Below are 15624 nucleotides of genomic sequence, written 5' to 3' on the forward strand. Positions count from 1 at the left end.
GAATTGCAGCTGAAACAATTGAGCAAGGATTCGGCATATACCCACTGTTGCTGAATGGTATTTAATCAAAAGAAAATTTTCTTCTAGTGCCTTAGTTTAATCTCAGTGATAGATTATACATTCTCTGTTTTGCAGAACATTAAATGAGGCTAATCTCACTGCTCTTGGCTCACTTACAAATCAATGCACCCATGGAAGATGTGTAGAGGCTGCCACAGTGCTAGGGCAGCTTGAAGCCACAGGGTCCCATAGCATTTTCCCCAGCCATCCTCTGTGAACTGTCTGGGCTGCAGCTGGGGCTCCTCTTTGCTTTGGTGACAAGATGAGAGCACACATCTGCTTCCTTTTCATCCTTTAAGTGGCTCTGTAATGAAAGTGGCTCTGTAATGACAGAGGCAGTGATGAGAACATACAAGGAGGGAACAAAATCCTCCCACCTTGGCCTTCACCTTCCCCTTCACCTTCCTTCTCTTTTTGTTCAGCTTATCCCCTACCATCTCTGGGCTCCTGCTTCCTCTTCTGCCTGCCTTTCCCCTTCTCTGCTGTCCTTGCCCCTACAGATGTGTGCTCCCTTTCCATTAGGAGGTGTGGCAGCGAGGTGCCTTTCATCCCCCTTCTTCCCCCCCCCAAAAAAGTTTCAGCTTCCCAGCTCTGTCCCTTGCTCCCTGGGTGCCCAGCTCTGGGCAGGTTTTCCTGCAGAAAGGCTTTTTATAGTATCTCTTCTGAAGCAGTGAGACAGCTATCTGGAAACACCAGGCTGCTTATCACTAGTGCAAACCCGTCTGATAAGAGCGGATGCAACACTACACATTTCAAGCCAAGATCTATTATTACAGTATGGAGTGGCTGAGGGGGCAGAGTTTGGCTTTTCTGGATGGAAGGAAGGGCAAAACAGTGCCGTTACTGATGTTGGGAGCTCCTAGTGTGATCTGTAGCATGGGGGAGCGGCATGACCAAGGCAGGGATGAGTAAATGAGGGAGTTAGGGAACATCCGTGATGCTGTTGGATGGACATGAAATGAGTACACAAGCTTAGGGAGTAAAGAGATACTAATCTCTTAGAGCCTTGTCTAATCTTACTTTTTTAGGGGAGAGGAAGGAGCCAGATGTAATGCTGGATGAAGACACTGCCTTCTTCCTTGTGTTAAAAGTTTATCTTCCTTATTTTTGGCATCCCCACTCTAAAGGATCCATTCCCAAAACATTTGTGTGATGCAGGGCACTACTCTCAGCTCACTCTTCCTGTGCCTCTGTTTCCAGGGTGACATCCCCGTGGATGCACAGTGGCCTGCACTGCAGCAAGAGCAGGCTCTCACACACAGCCTGAGCCCCAGGCCCTGGACACTCTTCCCTCCTGGATGTACCTTCCAGGTCAGGATCAGAGACTGCCGCCCAGAGTCCCAGGCCCTCTTCTAGACGCTGGGTGCACAAACCTCCTTCCGAGTCACTATTTTGCAGCCCACATGGACTGCAGAAAGGAAAAAAGAAAAACAAAACGCTTCTGATAGCAAATTTTTCCAAGCCTGAAGTCATTACTTAAGTGCAAGTAGTCACACTTGTTTGCCCGGCTGCATCGCACACAAGGGGGTGTGATGCAGGGGAAGCTGGAGCACAGGAAGTTAAAAAAAAAAAAACTAATAATTACTTCTGGCTCATTGAGCCAAGGGAGAGGTGCCAGAAGTGCTTATGGTTTGGAAGGTTGGGAGCTAACCCCTAAACCCAGCTGGTGGGAAGGACTGTCCCATTAGTGGTGGCCAAGGAAACCACTCGGTCAAACTCCCACACTGGAAAACACACTAGAGGAAAAGGAAACTTTCCAGTGCAGCCATGCGGTGCGAGTGTAATTTGGAGTCCAAATTTGTGATGGCTGGGAAGGCTTTGAAGATGGGTGCTGTGGAGCCAGGCAAAAAGCAGCCACCCTGGAGCAGCCTGGCCTCCCGTGTTTGCTTAGGAAACAGCTACGCATAGGATGCAGGAAGCACAGTAACATTCTTTCAGCATGAAAAGGGCAAATCCTCTCCAACTCCCAGAGCAAACCTCCAGCCATTGGGGTTAAGAAGAAAACACTGTGATGGGGGGAGCTGTCCTGTCCACTTTATTTTTTTATTTTTTTTGCGCATCTTCTGCTAAAACCTCCAGTACTGAGGCACACAGAGACGGCTAGACCACTGATCAGATCCGCTCTGGCACTCCCTGTGACGTTTTGCTTATAAAACATGAGATTTCTGTAGAGGTTGCAGAGTGTCGATTTCTTTGACACCCAAAAGTGTTGTGTTACTTTGCGAGTGCAGTCAAACGTTTTGGACAGTGGCCTTGTCAGAGTACATTTCCTAAGTGGTATGAGACAGCCTCAAAAGCTCAAGTGCCCCAAGAGGAGGTGCTAATCCAAACCAATAGGATAAAGAGCACCAGGCTGGGGAGCTGGGAAGGCAGGGTGGGGCAATAGATAGAGGCTTCCCTGGCGAGTCGGGATGTCTGACTTCTTTTCTTGCTACCTTTTTAGCACAGCTGGGGAATTCTGGTTACCTTTTTGTTACTTTGATTGCAAAGACATTGTCTTGCTGCCTCTTTAAACGATGTCTCATACCTAAGGCACTAATAAACCCATGACCCAAGAGGCTAGTGTAGGGTTGGTATTATGCAAGTTATCAAAAAGCAGGGTAAACGGGTCCACGTGGCAGTTGCAGATACTCTAAAGAACCCCACAATTTCTTAGCAAGACTGTCATCTCCTGAGACATTGTCCCTTCTGTGTTCAGGTATGAGTTGAATTTAACTTACTGTTAGCTTTGTTACTGAACAGATCCAGTCAGAAATAACCCTCCAAACCACAGAGTATGGCTCTGTACAGGCTGGAGTCCCTCTGCCCACTGGAGGTGGAGAGGTGAGGGACAGTCCAGGTCTAGAGCCAGAATTTGTCTGTCCTGAACAGCCCCTTGGACCAGTCTGGTTCTCTTCGTCACCCGCAGAGGAAGAAGATTAGGTTCTGTAGGCTGAAGGCCTTCAAGAATACTCCAAGGATCATGCAGCCTGAACAGAGCAGGGAATACAGGTAGCATATCCTCATTGTGCGGTAGTTAGATGCCCCTTGTCCTTCTGCCCATCCTTGCTTTCAGAGATGTCTGTTGCAAGCAGTCACAAGTGAGCTCGGTCTGTCTGTCAGGCTGGCAGGAAGCCACCTGGCTAATCCAGGTCCATACGGGGCAGACGAGTGCTGGAGGGTTGCAGGGGGCTGAGCGGTGAGCTGGTGTCCTGCTGATGTGCATTTTGTTGGCAGCGTGAGCTGTGTGCTTGCTCACGGAAGTGAGCTGGGAATGCTGGCAGCATGATGGCTGGGTTGCAGGATTCCCTGGGTCAGGATGCTGCCTGCCCTGCCCTGGCTGTCACTGCGCTGGTGCTCAGGCACAGCTGGCTCTGTGCTGAAGCTGCTGGGTGTTTTGCTCTGACTCTTTGCAGAATGTCACTCCTCCTGTGTTTGCCTTTCCTCCCCAGAGGAGTTCCTCTCCAGCCTCGATCACTATGAAATTGCATTTCCCATCCAAGTGGACCAAAACGGGGACTTCCTCACCTTTGACATGAGGAGCCAGCTGAAGCAACGCCCTCGGCGCAGTCTGGGCTCCTTGCCCTACGAGCCATCTGAGCAGCAGGTTTTCTACAAAGTCTCTGCCCATCGAACCCAGTTCCTTCTCAACCTGACACTGCACTCCAACCTGCTGGCTGAGCACTTCACTGTAGAATACTGGAAGAGAGATGGTGTGGACTGGCAACATGATTTCCACGAGGATTGCCACTACGCGGGCCACCTGCAGGATCAGTACCTGAACTCAAAGGTCGCCATCAGCAACTGCAACGGACTGGTGAGTCCCTGAATTTTGCCCATCCAAGGGCACTACTAACAATGAAAGCTGCCCATAAAGCAGAGCAGATTGCAGCTTCTTTGATCTGTTCTGTAGAAATGCAACCCGGTTTGGGTCCCAGCAGATGGATCCGTAGTGGTGGGAAAGGCCTGTGGTTGGTGTCAAACTAGGATATTGCACAGTGACATCAAAAGTCAGCTGAGGGTGAAGGCCATGTCCCCTCATTACATTTATAGGAGTTCCTGATCCATGTTGGGACTGTAGTCCAGTTCCTACCAAAGTCAGTGGGAGTTTTTCCATTGATTTTAACTGGAATGGGATAATCCAGGCTCTAGACCATTATTCTGGCTCTTACAGAACTCTCCGGTCCACTTCCAACAGCAACAGCAAAAGATATAAAACATATTGTATGTGCTAGTGAGGAAGAAGCACAGGAGGGCAGAAATTTCACTGCATGGCCAAGAATGTCAAAAGTGCATTCAGATCCTTATAACTGCAGATACATTCCTGGGGTTCCTAGTCACTTCTGTCCAGATTCCAGGAGCTGAAAATGTGTTTTCTGGGGAAAAACTAAGCTAGTCAGTGTTTTTCAGTATGAAAAGAGGGGACAAGATGGCATTCGTCAGAATCAGCAAGGCTGCTGCAGCGAGGGAGGAAATTATCTGTTCTGCATATTTCCAACAGCTAGGACTAGACATTATGGTCTTAAATATCAGCAGGAAAGCTCAACGGTAGACATTAGTGCTAAGGATAGCTGGGACTAGGTTGCTTGAAGAGTGCATGGCCCCAACATCGTTGGAGATCTTTAAGAGTAGGCCAGACAAATACCTCTCAAAAATACTCCAGGTATGATTCATTAGCTCTTTCAGCACTGGGAATAGGTTAAGGACTTCCATCCTTATTTTTCTGTGATTTTCTGATATTTCTGGCTCACAAAGAGCATTTCAAGACCTGCCAGATGGAGGGATGGAGCAAACATACCCCGTTAGTGAATCCCAGGGATGATGGCTCTCTTGGAGGAGTAACACGTAGAAAAAGACTCCGTAGGCCAGATTCGTATTTATGCTACAGCCCCACCTCTTAGCAGTGTGGAGGAGCTTCCAAACAGGAATAAATTCACATTGATTTATTGTTAAATTACATTGCCAGAACAGTGCTGCGGGTTATTAACAGAAATGAGAATCTGACTCATTATATCAGAGAGTCTAATGTTTCCATCTCACAGCCAAAAATCAGAGCTGCATAAACTCTTGGTTCCTAAGTTAGCCTTTTGTTTAGATTTAGGACCTCTGCTGAAGTCCTGGATGATTTATTGATGTTCAGAAAAGAAGAGCCGAAAGGTGAGCTGGACACTGCTGGTCCAGAAGGATAGCCAGCTTTAGCCTACCTCATGCTTCAGAGGGCACCAAGTCCAGGACAAGCAATGACCTGGCAGCACTTGCACTGGGATATTTTAGTCCACAGACAGTTTTGCTCTGGAGAGATACCAGGGGTTGTCTGGAGGAAAAAGCAGCCAGGCGCAAAGAGATACAGGGGGGTCATCCAGCAACCTCTCCTTTTCCTGAACTCTGTCCTCCTGCTGTGGCAAGCTACAGGAATCAGCAAGGAGGGGCGTCTTCAGGCCTAGTGAGGACAACAGGCTCAGGAATTTGGCCAAGGTGAGGCTGGAGCTGGCAGTGGGGTTTGTACCTGCCACCTGAGCAGACCTGTGCAGAGCTCTGGCTGATTATCAGCAGATGAGCCCTCCTGGCTCCACTCCTGCCATCCTCCAGCCTGTGCCCCTCCAGGCAGGCACCAGGTCTGCTTAGCAGGGGACAGGCCAGGACAGAAGAGGGTCTCAGGGGACGTGATGTCAGGTACGTGCTGACACCTGCCAGCAGGGGACTGGACACTGCAACCCACATCTGCGCAGACCTAACTCCAGATGGTGCAAAGGGGGCTGTGTAATGTGGTGTTACATGGGCGCAGGCTGGAGCCAGTGCTGGTTATGGGGTGACCTGTGCATGGAGGAGAGGGAAGGGGAAGACTCCAGAGTCTTGTCCAATGCAAAGGCATGAGAACAGGTAACAAGCCTCAAGCTATCCTCCTTCCCTTCTACTCCCCACATCCCTTTACAATTTCTGCATCTGCGAGGCACACCTCTGCAAACTACTTTGTTTTCAAATGCAACGCACCTTACGACACACCAGCTTTAGGCTGCCGATACCTGGCCACGTGCTGTCAGACATCGCCCACCCTTCATGTCTGCCGCGCAGCTGGCCCGGCACGCAGCCGGCATCAACCCACGCGGCTGCACTTCAGCTTGAGCAGGATAGAAGTCACCCAGGCTTAACTTGTCGGAAGCGAAGGGCAAAATGGCCCATTTTCCAAAACATGCGGAGCTGCGAGCTGCCAGCAGGGCCCAACATGAAGCAGCTGGAGCCTGCAGGAGCAGCCTGAGAAGCTCTTGCCGGGCCAGGAGCTGGAAGCCCTGAGTTAAGCAGAGCTGTGTTTCAGCCCACCGGCTGCACGAGAGCCCAAGGACTCGTCCTCCCATCAACAGAATTGCAGCTAGGCGTAAACAGCCTTAGGAGAGAAATGTCCCTGTCTTACCTCTTGCGTCAGAGCTCATCAAAGGCCGCTTTAAAGGCTGGGTTTTCAGCCCTTTGCGTCTATGCTGAAACTGTGCTTTCGTCTGAATTGCCCTCCTGAAATCAGCGGGAACATGAGATGTTTGGAGCTTGGCAGATGGCCCCGCTGCCGAGGCTGACGTCAAGCTGTTAAAGTGTGTAAGAGGAGGTGGAAGAGCTGAGCTGCAGTATGTAGCCGTGTCTTTCCTAAGTGTGGTTATAAGTTAATAGGATAAACCATCTTTGCTCTGCAGATGACCTGGGTGAATCACAGACAGGATATCCAGCTTAGCTCCCCCACAAACCACAGAGATCTCTCTCAGGCCTTCTTGCCGCCCCCTTTCAACACGCATGTGTCACGTCCACCACCCAGACCTCAGTGCTTGGGTTTTGGGCTCAGCAGTGGGGGAGTTTTCAGACTCCTGTGACGGCAGAGCTTCGTTCCCGCAGGATATTGGGCAGGTCGTGGAGCCTCCTGCCTCTCATGTGCTCCTCAGAGGCTCCAGGTTTGAGCTGGGAAGGGCCCTTTTCTAGCAGTGTATGGTTTTCAGGCAGGACGTGCTTTCCCCTCCTGCTGCTCTGCCCCAAGCCGGCGGTGACCTCCTTCTCCCCATCCCGCAAAGCCAGCAGCCAGCTGGCTTCGCAGGCCGACACTCGGCTTTCCGCCGGAGCCCTCGCCAGGCTAACCTCACAGTACCTCGCTTGTGTTTGAAAAGGTGGAGCGGAGCCAAGAGCAACAGAGCCTGGTGCAGGAGGAAATCCCCCGGCACTGTGGAGATGGGGACTTCGCTGCGCGCACACTGCCCCGATTCAGCTTTTGTAGCGAGGAGGGAGGTGGGGAGAGACCTCTTACGGAGGCAGCGTCCACCCTGGAGAGGCTCTCCCCCGCTTGCCCAGCAGTAATGCTGTTACATAGATGGTTCCTTTCACACAAGGACCTCAAGATGTCTTACAGAGACCTGCTTCCCCACGCCCCTCCCTGGCAGATCAGGGCTCCTGTCCCTGTGGTGTAAAAGGGCTGCGACATCCAATGGGCAGCATCAGTGCAGAGCGGATGGCAGGATCGGGGGGCTCTGCACCCAGAGCTATGCTTCAGCACAAGAAGCAGGAGGACAGCTAGGTAACGTGAGTATCAGACCTTTGGGATCCTTCTTGGCCTGCCTGAGCAAAGTCAGGCAGTTTCTGTGTCTCAGTTGCTCACTGGTGAAGTTCAGCTGATAGAACCACCTTGGTTTCCTGGAGGTAAGACTGAACACCAGGAGAAAGTTGCAATGGTGATGGGGCTTCTGCTTATGTTGGGCTGGAGGAAGCCTTCAAGGTTGTCCAAACCTTTTACCCAGAGGCAAAGCTTGCTGCAAGGATAGGAAAGGATAGGACCAGCTGCAGAGGAGACGTGTTGCAAGCAGCTGGTGAATTGGGCTGCTCATCCTGCTATTTCCCTCTCCTGCCAATCGTCATGGTCTCATGAGGAGGTGCATTTGCACAGGGCAACGTCTGGGCTTACAGCCCAGATTCTTTTGGTCACAGAATAAAACAAGGGAGAACAACAACAAAATACGTGAATAGCTAAATCAACAAAATGGGAGCAGAAACAAGATCATCTGGTTGAAATGGCTAGTTGGGGTGTAAAAAGGGCAGTGCTGGTTGAGGAGAACAAACCAGATTTTAGGCTGCAGAGAAAGGTTCTGACCCTGAAAATGAGATTTTAGGTCGCAAAGATTCGATACATTTCTCAAAAGCCTCTGGACATCTGCAATCCTCTGCAGCTCTGTGCCTCAGTTTCTTAGCTGGTGGTAAAGCTCCTGAGCTGCTTCCAAGGGCTCTTTGATGAGGTTGAAAAGCACAGGAGGTTGATCTGAATGCTGAGTTGTGCTGATATTTAAAGATACGGTACTTAGGATCCCACAGACAGCTCTCAGTTAGATCAGTGAGTGTCATGGAATAGGAAACAACTTAATTTTGCAAGGAAAGACTGTGATTTTCAGAGGACTCTAATGAGCAGAGAGGCCCCACGGCATCCATGAGCAGCTGGCTCAGTTTGCTCTGGTCCATAGCTTCATATGATTCAGTGTTTGTGTATAAAGGAAGGATTTCTGCACATGCTCTAAGCTGTTTGTCAGTCCCCAGAAATTCAGCAGCTAACCATCACAAATTTCATTTTCAGAAAATAGCAGTATGTCACTCATTTCTCTCCCTACTTGTTTTATTCCTTTCCTTCTCTTTCCTTTCACAGCATGGGGTGATAGTTGCAGATGAGGAGGAATATTTCATTGAACCGCTGAGCCCGGGAGCCAACGTCAGCACAGGGAACGAGGGCAAGGGCAGCCCCCACGTTGTGTACAAGCGATCGTCTCTCCAGTACCCACACATGGATGCAGCCTGCGGTGTGCTAGGTATCTCTGCCCACCAACACATCTTCAGTCCATCCCAGTGCAGGCTGGGAAAGTTCCAATAGACCGGGCTGTGAAAGTCCATACTGCCCTCTATGGAAAAAAAAAAAAAAAAAGATCTTGCATTTAAGAAAGTTTTATTTATGTATTTACTTTTACCCACGTAAAACATTTCTGGTGGCCTGGTCTTTGGAAAGCTCTTACACTTTCTTCTTCACAGCAGGGCCTTTAGATTTGTAAATAGAGGGTGGAATAGAGAAAAAATTCTCTCTTATTGTTCTGACAAAAATCCTCCTGGTTTTGGCCAATTTCGAAGGTATTGAGAAATCATAGTGCACGCATGCTCAGCCTCTTTCCCACACGCCTGTGCCCTTCTTGTCCTTGCCAGAAATCTGTCTGTGTCCTGGAGCCTGGGTGAAATCGCTGGCCCCTGTGAATGTACGAAGTTTCTCCGTCTATCCAAATGTGTGTATACAGGATGCTGTTCCCTCAGTTTACAGAGGCTTCCCCTGGCTCTGCACATGGGTCAGCTAGCTTTTTACAGGGTTAGAGTCCAAGACTGCAGAAGCAGAGCTGTTCCCAGTTGCTCATAGCAGGTTTGTGTGTCCCCTGAGAACGTTCATCCAGTGTCCCAGTGCTGGTGCTTGACCAGATGAGGAATCTGTGCTGGAAGGGACGGAGTCTCTGCAAACACCAGGGCACCACCAGCTTGGTCTGAGCAGAGCAGCAAGTGGTGTCCCCAGATGTGCCAGCGTGTCTGGAAACAACCTGTGCTTCCCTGACCCAGCTCTTCCCGTCCCAGCTCCCAGTTACACTGTGCCAGCAGACTCCCCTTCTCCTGACTCTGCCACATTCTCCAGCTTCCAGACAAAAGTCAGCCTGTTCCCAGTTGCTTCTTGGAAAGGAAAGACCATGCAATGGGAGCCACAGGCTAGGTATGGTTCTCTGACAAGCACAGCACAACTGAACCCAGCAAGGACACCCATCCCCTTGCCCCATGGGCTGGACCAGTCCCAACCAGCTCAGTGCCCACTGCGGGTTCCTTCTGATCATCCCAAAGGACTGGAGCTGTGATGTGTCCATCTTCCCAGTCTCGCTGGGTATCTGATCAGAGCAGAGGATGCTGATTCAGCCTCCCCACAGGGCAGCAGCAGTTGTTGTAACCCTCCCAGACAGCTCTCCTGCCCTACAGCAGGAGCCAGGCCATGGGGCCAGAGCTGTTGGCCCTGCTGGGGACATCTCTACAGTCAGGTTGGTAGCACTTGAAGCCTGGAGTGAAGTCCTACAAGCCTGCTGCTGCTTTGAAGGTTGCAGCTGTGCCTGTGGAGGAAAAGCCAAGTCCTAAATTCGGGTTCTGGCAGGAAAGGGAAAGAGGAAATGATCTGCAATAGCCTTATTGTCAGATTATGTCTGTGTAGTATCTAAATCCACAGGCTCTTCCCTATGACCGAGTTGAGGACAGGGCCTTGCAGTGCAGAGGCAGCAAAGCGCGTGGTGGAGGCGGTGGTGCTGGCGTGCAGCAGCAGGATGGGCACACACCTTTCCACATGGCGCACAGGCAGGAGGGCAGCAGGATACAAGGGGGCATGGCCCTGGTCTGCAGTAGGAAGTGCTCATCAAACTGGGACCAGGACTGGGTGTGTTTGCTGGGTCTAATGTGTGGTGCATAATAAGCCTTGCAATGCCTTTCCTTCCCAGCACTGAAACCGAGCTTAATAGTGTCCACCTCTCACCTCTGTATGCTGCTGAAACACTGCTGGAAGGCAACAGAAAAATCTCTTTCCCTCCTCAGATGAGAAGCCCTGGAAAGGGAGGCACTGGTGGCTGCGGACACTGAAGCCCTCCCCGCTGAAGCCATCAGGCAACCACAGCCAGCGAGGCCAGCTGCCCCTGAAGAGATCCGTCAGCACGGAGCGCTATGTGGAGACCCTGGTGGTGGCTGACAAAATGATGGTGGGGTACCACGGCCGGCGGGACATAGAGCAGTACATCCTGGCCATCATGAATATTGTAAGTGTTATAACCACATCATGAACCTTGGGAGACCCCAGGGGCTCATATACCCAGCAGCACAGAGCAATCTGGAATAAATCCTGTTCTGAACCCCAAATGTCTCGGTATGGCAAAGGGTACCACATGCTTTTCCTGCAAGACAACAAGTAGGATGAAGGGAGCACAGTGGGGAAATGAGATCTATTTGTTTCAGGATTGCAGTGGCTTCTTCCTGGGCAACGATCCTGACATGCTGCCACTGCTCCAGAGCAGTGATTCTCCAAAGCCTACAGGGACTCTGTTGTACAGGGGGAGGCACCTCAGGAGTGGTAAACTCTGGCCTGTCTGACCATGCTACAGGCCAGATCCGGACCGGGAGAAAAAGCCCTTTCTTTGAACAGCATCTCTCATCTCAAATTAGCATTGCAAATGGGGCCAGCCAAGCTGAGAAACACATGGGAAAGCATAAGGACAGTCAGCTCTCATGCTTGGGGTCTGATCAGCATGAAGGGTAAGGAGAAATACCCCCTGTTCTTCTGTACAGCTCTGCCTACGTCTCTGGGTTACTGCAGAGGAGCTTCCTCTGCAGCATCACGTTTGGGTCATTGCTGGCAGCAGGATACCATACTAGATGCATTAACAGCCTGAATAATGTCATGCTGCGAGTCCTCCTGTGAGGTGAGATAGGCTTAGAGGTTATCCATCAAACCTATGAAAGCTCTTCTGTGATGGCTCTTTGTCCTGTCCTCTGCAGGATCTCTTTTCATGGCTTCCTCAGTTTGCATTTCTAAAGTACATGCCAGATTTTAAAACAATACAGTTTCTAACTGTTTCATCTGCTGTAAAACACCCACCGTGTGCTGTCTGGTTCCCTGCTGATGGGCAATCAGCAAAGCTTCATCCCCGTGGCTGCATAATACCAGAACCACAGGGCTTCCTCACCTGAGCTACAGAGAAGGAGCAGGTGCTGCGGGTTCCCACCTTCATTGTTGCAGGCTCCCCAGAAGGAGACACCACGGTCTGAACGTGGTTTAGGAAGTTTTGCTGTCCAAATAGTAATGTGGAATCTCATTCTGTTTCCACTTCCTAAAAGGGATTGTGTTTAGACCCATGGCTCCTGCAGACGAACGGCGCTGTTTCCCTCTGGCGGGTGCCCAACATGTGCCTGCTCACAGCTGACTGCACCGCCACTCAGCTAGCGAGCTCATTTTTAAGACTCGTCTTTTCTTGTTTCTTGGAGGTCAGGTTGCCAAACTTTTCCAGGACTCGAGTCTGGGCAATATTGTCAATATCCTGGTGACCCGGCTGATTCTCCTCACTGAGGATCAGGTAAGATGGGCTTTGCCAAGCTGCTTCCATTATGCTGCTGCACTCCCTTTGCGGGACTGTGTGTTCTTCCTGGATGGCACCCCGAGGAGGTCCCCCCAGTGCAGTCTGCTGGGTACACCATGCCCTCCGAAAGGCAGCTGGGGCCTGGTTTCAGGCTTCAGGCTGGGAACCTCTGGGTGTCTGGGACTGTTTTTATGATAAGGTGGCTTTTAGGGAGGTTTAAGGAGCTTTAGTCCCCCCTAAAGTCTTGCTTCCTCATGGCCGCTGTTAAAGGCCGAGGGCATCTGGACTGATTTCAGTGCTGTGCTGGCATGGAAGTCTTCAGTGCCTTCACATCAGAGCTTCTCTGGGAACATGCTGTTGTATTGCTTCCATTTCAGCCCACACTGGAGATTAACCACCATGCTGGGAAATCCCTGGACAGCTTCTGCAAGTGGCAGAAATCCATTGTGAACAGGAATGGCAACGGGAATGCTATCCCCGAGAATGGCATAGCCAACCACGACACCGCAGTGCTGATCACCAGGTAAGTCTGATCCCAGCCTTGGCAGCGCTCATGGGGCGGTGTCTTCTGTGCAGCTGGCCTCTGTCCAAGCGGTTCATCCAAGGTTTCCCTCCCATATGCTCCCCCAGGAGCTGGCCTGGCAGTGGCTGGTCCTCAGACCGGCCATGTGCCAGTTCCCTTGCAGAGATGCAGATTGCTGCAGTTCAGATAACCATCCTCCTCCTCCTTTGTCTTCCCTCCATCTTCCTTGTGCTCTCAAGGAGCTTAGTTTGCAGCCATGGGTATTTGTGCACAAGCAAATTCATGGAGCACAATGTACAGCAGTGTTTGGTGTTCATGGGAACCCACCCCAGAGCCCTTGGACATCAAGCATCCTACTGAGACAGAGAGCCTGATCTGCCTCCACTGTGACGAATGGAGAAGAGGATACAAGTGAGACCTGAGCATTGTGACAATGATGGAATGTCTGCAGCCAGTACTGGATCTGCCTCACCTCATTTTAGGTGCCTGTGTGTAGGGCTGAGCTCTCTCCTTGGCAGATGATAGATCACTGTTGAAGTGACTTAATCCCATCTTCCCTGGGAGAAGAGCAGTCCTGTCCTGGAGATGCTTGTCTCTCTCCCCTCCTGTACCAATAGTCTAGGGCAGCAGGTTAAGCTGGCTGCTGGATTAGACCTCCTGAGCTGGATGAAGGCATCTGAACCTGCACATGCAGGACAAATAATCCCCATCACAATAGACAGATGCTTGAGTCTGGAACAGCAGAGGGTACAGAGGGATGGCTGGAAGGGCAGAGGATGATGAAGAGAAAGCTGGAAGGATGAAGCACATAGAGGGGATGGCTGGGAGGATGGAAGGTGCCAGGAAGCCAGCTCTCAGCACCTGGACACCAGCTGCACCCTGGGCACCAGAGAGCCAGTGGCCACATAAACACTGCTTGGGCAGAGGGGCAGCGGACTGAGGAAGAACCCCAGAGGCAAGATTTGGTTGCACTATTTTTTTTCTCCCTGTTAAGTAATGGAGGAAAACCATGCAATGGAAGTGCTGAAGAGGGGAGCCTCCAAGCAGCAGCTGGTTTTGCTGATGCCATGCTCACACTCTGGTTCCCAGTGGCTGCAGGAGCTGTGTGCGTCCCAGGGAGCCCTTGAGAGCCTTTCAGCGCCGGGGGGGAGCAAACGAAAGGCCTCCTTGGCTCCATCCTCACCCTCCCAGGGCTGCAGCCTCTGCTTTTCCTCCAGACATGCAGGACGCAAACACCAACTCCGAATTCTTCGGCCTTGCACCAGATGTTCGAGCTAACCCTCAGCAACTCGCCGCCCGGCTGCTTGAACAGCACCAGCACATCCGGCCCCATTGCTAATAAATTCCTGTCTCCCGATAACATCTTGCTGAGCTGCGGGCTTTTTTCTCTTGCAGAGACGTGTCAAATCAGAGCCTCGGAAGGCTTTCACGTATCCACTTGAAACAAAGCAACAAATGTTTTTCACTCACTCGGTTTCCTGCTGGGGTGAGAGGTTTGGACACTTCCAGAGAGCACCAGGGGCCAAAGGGACACAAGCCATCATCAGGAACATGTTGCACTTAACACGTTGTGTGCTGTCAACTTGCTTCTTCCCTGCTTTTGGCCCCGTGGGTCCACTGGGGTGAGTGGTGTCAGAAGGTCCTGCTGCTCCTGCGGGAGTCCCCCAGGCCCACACCACCACCAGCAGCCTTGCTGTCCCAAGCCCAGCTCGTGCTCAAGTTGAAATGCACCTTGTGGTCAAAGAGCAACGCCAGCAACCCAGCTGCTGCCACTGGTCCCCCTGCCTGCTGGCTCCACGTGGATTTGAGTGTAACGTTGCCTCTTTCAACCAAGGCTTTGCAAAGACCCAAATGTTTGAGTCTGAGGACAGGGCAGGACATGGGGAAGGTATGTAAACAGAGGCAGGGAGAGCATGCAGCTCATCTCCACAGTTAAATGATAATATTCACCCTCTGGCCCAAACGAGTATCTTCTGAAGATGCTGCCAGTGTCCTTTTGCAAGGGTACTGCATTTCAGTTTGGAAGAGGTTTTACTTTGCTGTCCTCGTTTAGCTTTTCCTCGTAGGCAGCTAATGATGTGCAAACAGTCAATTCCTTGATGCAGTGGCTGGAAGTGGAGGCCAGGAACAGAGGGAAGAGTCATCTTGAATCAACCCATATTGAATTTGTTTGGAAAATTCTCAGTAAAGAACTAAACTGAAAAAAAAATGTAAAAAATCACTTTAGCATTTTAATGAAACTAAAGTGAATTGTGAAATGAAACATTTTCAATTTGAAATTTTTCTCGTTTTAAAAAATAAAATCAAAACTACATATTTGATTGATACGATTTACTGCAACAGACCTAAGTCTACAGACATGAGGCTGGCCCTGTCCACATCATCTGGGGCAGTTTTGTGAGCCTGATGCCTCCCCGAAGAGAAGCGGCTGGCTCACAGGAGTGTGCTGGATGCTCGTGAGCAGTGCTGGACCATCCAGCCAAACCCACAGAGCTTCAAGGCTGGAATGGCGTTGTCCCTGCTGGCTCACTGCGTTTCATCAAAACCGAACCTCTGACCCCATCCAGCGCTGCTCTGTAGTTAAGTGACTAATACGCAGGATCCTTAAAAAAAAACACAGTGCGTCTCAGCCTGGGGAAAGTGAGCATTGCAAAATATGGAGCAGAGGCATCTCTTACCTGTTACAGTCTGTACTTTCTATTCCAGAAGCGTCATATGAGCCACATCTGCTGTTTTGTATGTGAAAGCAATAGTAAAACTGAGATGCGTCTGCAAAAGATTTTGGGGTTGCCAAAATTGTATATGCTCGTAATGCTGCCTTCTCCTTCTCTTTGCAGATACGACATTTGCATCTACAAGAACAAGCCCTGCGGCACCCTGGGTAGGTAGCATTTTGCTGTCAGACTCTCATGCAGTGACGGG

At 50.8% G+C, this 15624-nt stretch overlaps 1 protein-coding gene across 1 annotated transcript in view; it reads left to right on the forward strand.

Annotated features, from left to right (window-relative positions):
- Positions 1-15624, forward strand: part of ADAMTS10 (ADAM metallopeptidase with thrombospondin type 1 motif 10) — a 42606-nt gene that overhangs the window by 5659 nt on the left and 21323 nt on the right. The window contains exons 3-8 of the mRNA XM_035570872.2: positions 3492-3856; positions 8699-8858; positions 10648-10865; positions 12093-12176; positions 12557-12702; positions 15540-15583. Coding sequence (XP_035426765.1) covers positions 3492-3856; positions 8699-8858; positions 10648-10865; positions 12093-12176; positions 12557-12702; positions 15540-15583 — 1017 coding nt within the window. The remainder of the gene's footprint in view (positions 1-3491; positions 3857-8698; positions 8859-10647; positions 10866-12092; positions 12177-12556; positions 12703-15539; positions 15584-15624) is intronic.

This window comes from Cygnus atratus, chromosome 26, assembly GCF_013377495.2.
Source record: "Cygnus atratus isolate AKBS03 ecotype Queensland, Australia chromosome 26, CAtr_DNAZoo_HiC_assembly, whole genome shotgun sequence".
In the NCBI taxonomy this organism is placed as follows: Eukaryota; Metazoa; Chordata; class Aves; order Anseriformes; family Anatidae; genus Cygnus; species Cygnus atratus.